The sequence below is a fragment of the Plecotus auritus genome (genome assembly GCF_963455305.1).
Source record: "Plecotus auritus genome assembly, chromosome: 6".
Lineage (NCBI taxonomy): Eukaryota > Metazoa > Chordata > Mammalia > Chiroptera > Vespertilionidae > Plecotus > Plecotus auritus.
In genome coordinates this window covers 1,332,181-1,343,341 of record NC_137773.1, presented here as the reverse complement: position 1 = coordinate 1,343,341, position 11,161 = coordinate 1,332,181, and the positions used below count along the sequence as shown (strand labels likewise).

General features: G+C 54.4%; 1 protein-coding gene across 1 annotated transcript in view; it reads left to right on the top strand.

The window, feature by feature from the left end:
* Positions 1-4,318: 4,318 nt before the first annotated feature.
* GNA12 (G protein subunit alpha 12) overlaps positions 4,319-11,161 on the top strand; it is a 45,005-nt gene continuing 38,162 nt past the window's right edge. The window contains exon 1 of the mRNA XM_080672197.1: positions 4,319-4,753. Within this exon, the coding sequence (XP_080528323.1) occupies positions 4,442-4,753 (312 nt within the window). The 5' untranslated portion in view covers positions 4,319-4,441. The remainder of the gene's footprint in view (positions 4,754-11,161) is intronic.

Genomic DNA, 11,161 nt, shown 5'->3' with positions numbered 1-11,161 from the left:
AAAGGAGCGGAGGGGAGAGCAAGAGAACCGGATAGAACAGCCGGGTCCGGCCCGCGGGCCGTAGTTTGCCCCCGGCTGGTTTAGACTCATTGCATCTTACCAGCGAAGGAACCTTTCACCGCCCGAAAGGCCTCTTTGTCACTAGTCTTGCTGGGGACGTCACCTCCGTTTCGTGTCCTGTTCACACTGGTACGCCAGGCGGCCTTCGGCGGCCGTGTGCCTGGGAGATCTGTCCGCACTCCTTCTTTTCCTTGGACCTTTTCTGGGTCGGTGGGACAGAGAATGGGGCGGGATGTGGGCATGTTCTTTCTGAGCAAGTAGCTGAGCGCTGTTTTTATTTTCTCTAGTCTGACAGTCTCCATCTGTCACCACTGCGACCCGCGTACATTTACTTCGGTGAGTCGGAGCTTGGGGTTCGTGTCCGTCTTCCCCTTTTCTTTCTTTGTTTGCATTCTGCGCATTGATTGATTTTTGTTCCCCCGTTCCTCTTGCCCCTCTGCTCACGTGGAATTCATTCACTCTATGTCTCTTCTTTTCGTGTTCACCCTAAACATTTTAACGTGACTATGTAACTCGACAAAGTTGAACATTAATCGAAATACTTATTCTCCTCGTAGATAATTCAAAGATCTAATTGTGGCTGTCCCCTCCTGACATGGATATGCCTTTTGCGTCCTATTATTGTAATTCTATTTTTTTTTTAACTCCGCACAGTAAAACTATCGGTGTTGGGTGCGGTCGGTAAGAGTTACCTATCTGTCCACGAAGTAGCCACTGTCCCTTTTGGTATGGCAGACCTTCCTTGTGAGATGATTTTCCCGCTGTGTCAGGTCGCCGGGGCTGGCATGACAAAGCACCCAGGCTGGGTGATGCAGAGACAGAACTTTACTTTCTACCCAAGCGGGAGGCTGGAAGCCCAGGATCCAGGTGTCGGCAGGGTCAGTTTCTCCTGCAGCCAAGCCCGCTCCTACGCTCACAGAGGGCCGTCCTGCCCTCCGTCCTCACATGGTCTACCTTCTGCCGTGTCTGTGTTCAAACTCCCTTTTCTTACGAGGACACCCATCATACAGGATCGAGGCCCACCCTAGTGACCTCCTCACTTCTTTAAAGTCCTGTCTCCAAATACAGTGACATTGTGAGGTGCTGGGGGCTAGGGCTTCCACCTATGAATTTGGGAAAGGAGGCGCAATTCAGCCCTTTATACACAATATATACAGTCTTCTGTTTTTATCTGTTTGAAATGTCCTCATTTTCCCCATTTTGTTCCTTTTTATAGATTTTCATTCATTTCAGAGAGAGGAAGGGAGAGGGAGAGAGAGAGAGAAACATCAATGATGAGAGAGAATCATGGATTGGCTGCCTCCTACACGCCTCCTACTGGGGATGGAGCCTGCAACCCAGGCATGTCACGTGCCCTGACCGGGAATCAAACCATGACTTTCTGGTTCATGGGCTGACGCTCATCCACTGAGCTGACCAGCAGGCAGGCCGGCCAACCGCCCATGTTCCCTCCCCCTGGCCAGGCTGGCCGGACCCCACCCATGCACGAATTCATGCACCGGGCCTCTGATATATATGTGTGTGTGTATATATATATACACACACACATATATATACATACACACACACACACACACACACACACACATACACACACACTGAGTGGCCAGATTATTATGCGTTCAGACATTCAGAGATCATCCTAATCTGGCCACTCGGTGTATGTGTGAGACATTCCTCCTCTAGCATTCCTGTCTCTTAGCCTCTCTGTCTTCGTATTGGATTCCGGGTAATTTCTTTCGATCTGTATTTCGGTGTATTCTCTTCATCTGTGTCTGAGTCTGCACCGTAACATGTCTATTACGTTTCTACTTGGATCATCACAGCTTTCATTTTTAGATGTGGTCTTTGGTCCTTTCCCACCTCCCCGCTCAAAGTGTGTTCTGAATCACCTTCGCTTCTTTCAGCTGCATTGGGGCCAACGCTGGTCCATTGCTGAATCCCACAGGCCCCTCCTCGGTGGCCTTCGAGGTCTCTGCACGCTCTCTCTTGTTCTTTCAGACCACTAGCGTTTAACTTTCCTGTGGAAGACCATTTTCACAAAGAAACCAGACTTTTTCCATCGCTTTGAAGGATGACAGAGGACTGCATAAAGCGTTGACACTAATTCTCGGTTCTCGGGCAGGAACTAGGGACTCGCTCATCTGCACGCGCCTGTGACTTGTGCGGTCTGGTGCCCGAGCTGAGGTGTACGTTTCTTCCTTTCTGTCTGTTTTTGTTTTTTAATCGTCTCCCGAGGACATTTTTCCATTGATTTTTCAAGAGAGTGGACGAGAGAGGGAAAGACAGGGAGGAACATCGATGTGAGGAAGACCCATTGATTGGTTGCCTCCTGCATGAGCCCTGATCAAGGCCCAGGCTGGGGAGGAGCCCGCAACCGAGGTACATGCCCTTGACCAGAATCGACCCCGAGACCCTTCGGTCTGCAGGCCGATGCTCTCTCCACTGAGCCACACTGGCCAGGGCTGAAGTGTGCGATTCTTGATTCAAAGGCTGCATTTTAGCTGTCTTCAGATTCCTCTCCCGAAGCCCTCGGCGCCTGGCATTTCCATAACTATGCAAAAAAATCTGTAGAACTGAGTGAGATCACGCCCGCTAATGTTTTCTGCTGCTCCCACCCCACCCGTGCGGAGCGCCGGGTGGAGAGGGCAGGGTCCGAACCGGCCCTTGATGGCCCCTCGGCTAAGTCCTCTGTGGCTGGTCTTTATCTCACACCTGTGCACGGCGAGGGGGGTGGACAGGATGATCTTTCAGGCCCGTTCGATGAATCCAACAAGGTGGCCCCGAGGCTGAGGCCACCAGACTCTCAGCTGCAAATGCCTCCAGCTTACAAGATCAAAACGCGAAGGACAACCGGTCACGAACTACCCCCTCGTTCCCAAGCTACCGCCAATCAGACAACCCCCTTTCTCTGCCCCGCGCTTCCTCTACGAAGTCTTTGTCCTGCGCCCGTCCTGGGGCAGAGCCCCTGTTCAGTTTGGCACTGCCGGACGGGAATCGATTTGTGCTCAAACTCTTAAAATCCTTAGTATGCCGCAGTTTACCTTCTAACAGACCGAGCCTCCCCAATGTGGCCAGTCACCTGGAGGTGAAGGGAGACTGGGTTTCTCCGGAGCTTGACTCACACTAAGGCTCAGTCATAAGGTGAGCCAGCTCTTAGCAGGAACGAACTTGGATCCGGGCACTGTGCTACCGGTTGTACAAGTTCATGTTCTCGGTTTATAGCTTCAAGCCATGTGAGGTACTTTGCTATCATCCCGGTGCAGCTCGGTTGGTTGCGTGTTGACCCATGAACCAAGACGGGTCATGGTTCCATTCCCCGTCAGGGCCCATGCGGGGGTCGCAGGCCTGGTCTCAGGTAGGGGGTGTGCAGGAGGCAGCCCATCAATGATGTTTCTCTCTTCATTGATGTTTCTGTCGCTCCCTCTCCCTTCCTCTCTCTCTAAAAAAAATCAATGAAAACATTAACTTTAAAAGAAAAAAAGAAAAACACAGATGGGGGAGAAGGAGGGGCCCCTTAAGAGGTTATTGGACTAGTCAACTAGCACGGGGTCCAGTGCAGGTTCCAGCTCTGACCCAGCAGCGCCAGACCCCGCTCTCCATCACTGCGCGGCAGCGGGCTGGGCGGCTCTGGTGACTGATGGTTGGCCAGCCAGCTCTAGGGAAAGCCGCCAGCGCCAGGCCGCTCTCAAAGGGTGCGTTTGTCTGACATGTATGGCCCATCCCCCTCCGCCGTTCCTGGGAGGAACACGGTTTGGGAACAGCTGTCTCTCTAAACACAGGTGGAGCAGCAGGGGAACCGCTCATCGGCATTCCCCAGCTTTCGGGCAACACGGAGCGCACACTGCAAAGCTCCAGGTCTCCCAGGTTGGTCCCATCTGGGAATCCTGGGCGACTTTCTGTACACCTGGCACTTCTGGTCCCGCCCCACTTCGCAAAACCCCCAATCCCAGACACTTTCGCCGTGATTGACGTGATCCCGGAGCAATTATAACTGGTCATGGCGGACGGCCACTCTGCCTCCCCGAGGACCCCGCCTCCCTTTCATTCTGAAAGAAAGAACCTCAGCCCGAACGTCCAATGAGAAGCGCCTCCACCCCACAGATCCCGCCTCTTTCGGCTCCGACCACGCCCCAAAAGCCGGAGGGATGCCCGCCTTTCGGCGTGGCACGGACCAATCGGAGGGCGCGTTCGTCCGTATGGGAGGCAGCTGGCCCAATCCCCGGGCCCCGGGCCGCGTCGCCCCGCCCCTCCGCCGGGGCCAAGCGGCGGGCGAGAGCGGGCCTCCGGGCGGCGACGGCGGCGGACGCGGCCTGAGGGAGCGGCCGGCTGCCGCGCGGGGCTCGCCTCGCCCGCAGCGGGGTCCATGGCCTGAGCGGCCATGTCCGGCGTGGTGCGGACCCTCAGCCGCTGCCTGCTGCCGGCCGAGGCCGGCGGGGGCCGCGAGCGCAGGGCGGGCGGCAGCGGGGCCCGCGACGCGGAGCGCGAGGCGCGGCGGCGCAGCCGGGACATCGACGCGGGGCTGGCCCGCGAACGGCGCGCCGTGCGGCGTCTCGTCAAGATCCTGCTGCTGGGCGCGGGCGAGAGCGGCAAGTCCACCTTCCTCAAGCAGATGCGCATCATCCACGGCCGCGAGTTCGACCAGAAGGCGCTGCTCGAGTTCCGCGACACCATCTTCGACAACATCCTCAAGGTGCGTGCGTCCCCGCGCCCGCCCGCACACCTGCGCCCAGGTGTGTCCAGGTGTGCCCAGGTGCGCGCAGGTGCGGCCCCGCGGACCGCGGCGCCCGGCCGGGACCACCGCCCGCCCCTGCCTGCGCCTGGGCTGCCCCCTGGCGTGGGCACAGCCCCCTTCCTGCGGCCACGTGCCCCCCCCCCTCCCCCGTTTTGGGGAGCTGGCCGAGGATGCGCGCCCCGTCTGCCCGGCGGCGTGGTGGCCTTCGCTCCTGCCCTCGTAGGGGCCTGGGGACGGTGGAAGTGGGAAAGCTGGCCAACTTCTGGGGGCCGGAGGGGCGGGGTCTCGGCGGTGGGGAGGCCCCTGGACCCGGCCGAGGGCGCGCCCCTCCGCGATGGCAGCGGCGCGGTGCCAGGTCCAGCCGGGGAGCCAGCCTCGCCCTGCCCTGCCCTCCCCTCCCGGTGAGTGTAGACGGGCGCCGGGAACGAGAGAGGAGTCGGGCCGCAGCCTCGGTTCTGAGCTGCTGATCAAGAACATGCCAACCGCGTCCCGAGTGGGGAGGACAGTAGGGCGCCTGGACGCCCCCACTTCACCGGCGATCGATCGCCGGGTCCAGCCCGTCTCACGGGGCCCCGCCGCCCAGACGTGGGGTCACCTGGTCACACAGGGCATTTACCGCGTGTCTTCCTACAACCACGGCCGCATCCAGCTGAGGACGCACCCCCCTGGCCTCGGCAGGCGCCCCGCCGCGTTCCCCTCCCTCTGCTGCTGCGCGTAATGGCTTTGTTTGTTTGCGTCCGGGATACATTGCATCCCTGCGTTGCCATTTTTAACGCACGTCTCAGGGGCTGTGGAATCTCCAGGTTCTTCCGTCTCTTGCCCCGATTTTATTCCTTACAATTTATTTGAGGCGGGAAAACACACACACACACACACCTATGGAGTCCACAGCGTCTGGGTTCTGGTGTCCCCCTGAGCCTGTGTGCCCTAAAGGGCCCTGAAGCCCCGGGGCCTGGAGGAACCCGCTGAGGACCGCCCCGCCACGGGGTACGGGCATTTCCCTTTTTTTAGGTTTCTTATCACCACCCTTCCCAGGCCTGGTGTGTGGGAACCAAATTACAGGTTGAGGAAGGCTGTCTGGAAGGGGAGGTGGAGGTCTGCCTGGAGGCTGGGTTTTGTAGTGCCCGAGGGACGTTCAAGTGAGCAAAGTGGGGAGCTCCTCCTTCCCGGCACATTTTCCCTCCCTCACCCCCAGGAAGCTTCTGGCCTTGGCTTCGGGTCTAGTGGCTCCTCGCCGCCGGGCCTGGGTGCTGGGATCCTGGGACCCTGGGACCCTGGGCTGCACACGCCCGGGCCCGCATCCGGCATCTCGCACCCGCATCCCCACGTTACGTGCCTGTCACTGAAATGTTTCACTGTCATAGAAACAGCCCTTTTAGGATCAGGACAGGTCGGGGAAGAGAGAGACCTGAGGGATAAAACCTCCCCTTCCCTCTTCACCTCCTTCCAAAGCCTGTGAGTCAGCGCTGGCCCAGCCGCGCTCCCAAGGCTCCGAAGGCTGGGTGCCCCGGGCGATTCCAGGCCCGTGTGTTTGAAATCCCCCCTCCTCCTCGGGGTGAAGTGCCCTTGACTGCCTTGCTGTGACCCTGGCCAGGTTCCCCTTCGCCGCTCTTCTGGCCTCCAAACCGGGCACAAACCTCGCTTCTTTAAACTCAGAGGCGGAGAAGGTATTCTGAAACACAGAATCCCAGTCTGGATCAGTGCGGAAATGTGTTGAGAAAACTCAGTCCAGGCTTTTCCCGATGCACAGAAACATCCACTTGACTGACGTAGCAACCGACACGGGGCTGCTGAACCAACACCCTTTTTTCCGCCCCCCGTCTTTCACTGATTGTGTGAAGCTCGCTGTACTTCTTGTGACTATTTCAGGAACTCCTTAGAACGTCGGCTCCCGTCCTAAAACCAAAGGTTACCCTCCCCCACCCCTGGTGGGACAGATCCCTTTGGGAAGGGACTTCGGGTGGCCTCACCGGTGGACAGTTGAGTGACGCCGTTCAGAATAGTGTTTGTGCCTCGGAAAGGTCTCGTGGCAACAGGCTGTTTGCTTTTAAAGCACTCACTGTGCGCCACGCTCACTGCCAGGCCCCCTCACACCGGGCATTTACCGCCCACAGCACTTGGGGTGGCTTCGTCCCGTTTAGTCAGGAGGATCTGGAGATAGGGGGTTAAAATTCAAGGTCAGGTACCTAATTCGTAGGTGGCAGAGCTGAGAACCTGGTCTTATTTTTTTTTTTAACTTTTAATTTTGAGATAATCACAGAGTCGCATGCAGCTGTAAGAAATAATACAGAGATCCCGTGTCCCCTCCGCCTAGTCCGCCTCCATGGAAGTGTCTTGCGAAACTGAAGTGCGGTGTTGCAGCCGGGGGATATTGACGTGGGGAAAGGGACAGAACATTCCCTCACCTAAAGGGTGCCTCCTGTTCCTTTCTAGCCACTCCCTGCCCTGGCACTGACCCGTCTGCTTTCCCATGGTATGCTTCTGTCGCTTGAAGAACATTATACACGTGAAATCATGCAAAATGTCATCTTTTGGAATTGGCTTTTATCACTCAGCTTACCTCCCTGGGGATTCCCGCAGGTTGTCTGATGTATCAATAACCCGTCGTTCTGCTTTTTGATTGCTGAGCAGCATCCATGGTGTGGATTTACCACGGTGCCCCGTTACCCTGCTGGGGAACAGCTGGGTCCTTTCCCATTCCCGTCTCGTATGAGCAAATCTATGAACACTTCTGTACCTGTTGTAGTGTATACATCAATTTTCACGTATCCGGGATAAAATCCGTCAGTTGTATGGTAGCTGCATGTTCAGTTTTGTTTTTTTAGTGATTTTCTTTTTTTTTTTATTTATGTGTGTTTTTTTTTGTTAGTCCTCACCTGAGGATATTTTTCCATTGATTTTTTTAAAATATTTTTTTATTGATTTTAAAGAGGAAGGGAGAGGGAGAGAGAGAAACATAAATGATGAGAGAGTCATGGATCGGCTGTCTCCTGCACACCCCCCACTGGAGATCAAGCCCACAACCTGGGCGTGTGCCCTGACCGGGAACGGAACTGTGACCTCCTGGTTCATAGGTCAGCGCTCAACCACGGAGCCCCGCCGGCTGGGCTGCCTGTTCAGTTTGGTAAGGGCACTGTTTGCAAAGCGGTCGCACCATTTTACGCTCTCAGCAGCCCTGCGGGAGCGAGCCGGCTTCTCCACGCTCGAGCCGGCACTTGGAGGTGTCGCTTCCTTAGTCCAGCGTCTGTAGGTGTGTGAGTGCTGCCGCGCTGCCGTCTGATTGCATTTCCCTCGTGGGGAGCGGAGTTGAACCCCTTTCCGTGAGCTCGGTGCCCCCCGGCACGGATACAGATATGTGGTTTGCAAGTTATTTCTCCCAATCTGTATGGGGTTACTTTTCATCCACTCGGCTTTCCAGGAGCCGAGTTGTCACTCTTAATGAGGTTCATTTCATCAGTTTTTCCCTGTGTGGCTCATGCTGTTGATGTCAAGTCTCCAAACACTTCGTCTAGCCATAGATCCCAAAGAGTTCCTATTTTTTTCTAAAGGTTTTATAGTTTTACAGATTGCATTTAAGTCCCTGGCCCATTTTGAATTAATATTTGTATAAGGTGAAGGTTTTTTTCCTTCCCTTTTTTTTTTTTTTTTTTCTATGTATATTAAATCGTTCAGCAACATCTGTTGAAAAGACTGTCTTTCTCCCGTCGATTTGCTTTTGCACCTTAGTCAAAATCAGTGGGGTCGGCCCTGGCCCGGCAGCACGCTTGGTTGGAGCACTGTCCCGATAGGTCATGGTTGCTGGTTCAGTCCCCAGTCAGGGCACGTATAAGAATCAGCCAATGCCTTAGCTGGTTTGGCTCAGTGGATGGAGCGTCGGCCTGCGGACTGAAGGGTCCCAGGTTCGATTCCGGTCAGGGTCATGTACCTTGGTTGCAGGCACATCCCCAGTGGGAGGTGTGCAGGAGGCGGCTGATCGATGTTTCTCTCCCATCGATGTTTCTAACTCTCTATCCCTCTCCCTTCCTCTCTGTAAAAAATCAATAAAATATATTTAAAAAAAAAAAAAAAAGAAAAAGAATCAGCCAATGGAGGAATAAATGAATGGAACAAAAAAATCAATGTTTCTTCATCTCCCCCCTTCCTCTCCCTCTCCCTCTCTCTCTCTCTCTCTCTCTCTCTCTCAAAAATCAATAACTTAAGTTTTTTTAAAAAATCAGTATGGGTCTATTTCTGGGTTCCACCCCCTGATCTGTCTGTCTCTCCTCTGCCAGCATCACACTGTGTTGATCACTGTAGCCATATAGTAGGCCTTAATATGGATAAAAACAATTCAAGATTTCTTAGTTATTCCCGGGACTGTGCCTTTCCTTATAAAGTCTAGAATGAGTTTGTCTATGTCTATAAAAAAAAAAAACACAACTTTGCTTGGATTTTTATAGCAATTGCGTTAAAACTACAGGTCAGTTTGGAGAGACTAGATTTCCCTGTTGTGGTGAGTGTCACGGTCCATGAACATGGTATGTCTTCATGGAGAAGGTCATCGCTGATGAGCATTGGGTGACCGTCGACCGATGGATGCTGCGTGAGTTTCGTTACACTTGTGCTAAAGTATTCCACCTCCTTTGGAGCTTTGTGAAGAGGGCACTGCGTCTCTTTTCCATTTCCAAATGCTCTTCGCTAGTACAGCCGTGGGGCTGATGTTTGTGTCTCAGCCTGTGTCCTGTGACCTGGGGGCTGTACTTACTGGTTTCAGGGCTCCCCTGAACATTCCTGGGGATTCTGAACATCCATCATCATGCTCTCTGCGGACAGGGATGGCTTTCTTTTCTTTTTTTTTCTTTTTCTTTTTTTAATATATTTTATTGATTTGTTACAGAGAGGAAAGGAGAGGGATAGAGAGTTAGAAACATCGATGAGAGAGAAACATCGATTCAGCTGCCTCCTGCACACCCCCCACTGGAGATGTGCCCGCAACCAAGGTACATGCCCTTGACCGGAATCGAACCCGGGACCCTTCAGTCCGCAGGCCGACGCTCTATCCACTGAGCCAAACCGGTTTCGGCTGTTTTTTGTTTTGTTTTTTGGTCTTCCATTGCATTTATTCCTACTCTTGATCATTTCCTTCCTTCTACTTCCTTTGGGTTTATTTCGCTCCTTTTTCCCCAGTTTCTTGAGGTGGAGACTTGGCTTGTTTATTTGAGACATTTCCTCTCTTCGCTGTAAGCATCCTCAGTGCTGTAACTTGCCTCCTCAGCACCGCTTTCACCGCGCCCGCGTGTTTTTATACACGGTGTTTCATTTCCAGTTGGATTCACGTGCGTGCTGATTTCCTTTGCGATGTCTTCGGTGACCCTCGGGTGACTTGGAGGCCCGCCGTTGCGTCCAAGAGTTGCTGGGTTTTCCTGCCGCCTTGGTCACTGCGTTCTCTGACTCTGTTATGGCCCGAGAGCTCTGCGTGGTCTCGTTCCTTTAAGTTTGCCGGGGTCGGAGTGTGGTCTGTATCTGTGCGCCTGTGTCTGGGGATGGTCCATGGAAACGGGAAAAGGTTGTTACCTGGGGGAGTGCTCTCTGTCCGTGAGATCCTGTTGGGGGACGGTGGTGTTTTCCTGTGTCCTCGCCGATTGAAGGGTGGCCGCTGCTGAGCATGCTGTGTCCAAGTCTCCGACTCGTTAACCCTCGAATAACGCGGGGGTTAGGGGTGCTGGCCCTCCACGCAGTCACTGCTGACCGAAAGCCTTTCTGCCGACATGAACAGCCAATTCCCACGTAGTTTGTATGTTCTGTGCATTATCGCCTGTGTGCTAACAAAGTCAGCTAGAGGAAAGCACACGTGGAGAAGGCCCTGGGGAAGAGAAGGCACACGTGCAGCCTCTGTTGGGAAACACCCGCATGGAGCGGGCCCACGCCACGGAGTTCCAGGCCGTGTTGTTCCGGGGTCACCTGTGCGGTGTGGATTTGTCCGTCCCTCCCCTGTAGCTCAGTCCGTGTTTGTTCTGAGTAGTCTGGCCTCTGTTGTGTGGTGTGTAAATGTTAGGGTTATGTCTCCTGGGGGGCTGATCCTCATGTCCATACGTGATGTCCCTCTCTGTCCCTGCTGGTTTTCTTTGCTCTGACATCCGTCTGTGCGAACACGGCCACTGCTGTCCTGGATGCTGGGGGCATGTGTGTTCCATCCGTGTGCTTGGCACCGACCCACTGAGCTGTGTGAAGGGAGTTTTATCGTCAGCGTGTTGTTACCTCGTATCGTCTTTACTCTGTTCATGTCTGTCCACTAGTTTGTCTATTTAGACCATTTACACTTGAGGTAACGTAATTATTAATATGTTGGGGCATAAGTCTCATTTTATTATTATTTTTTGATCCTCG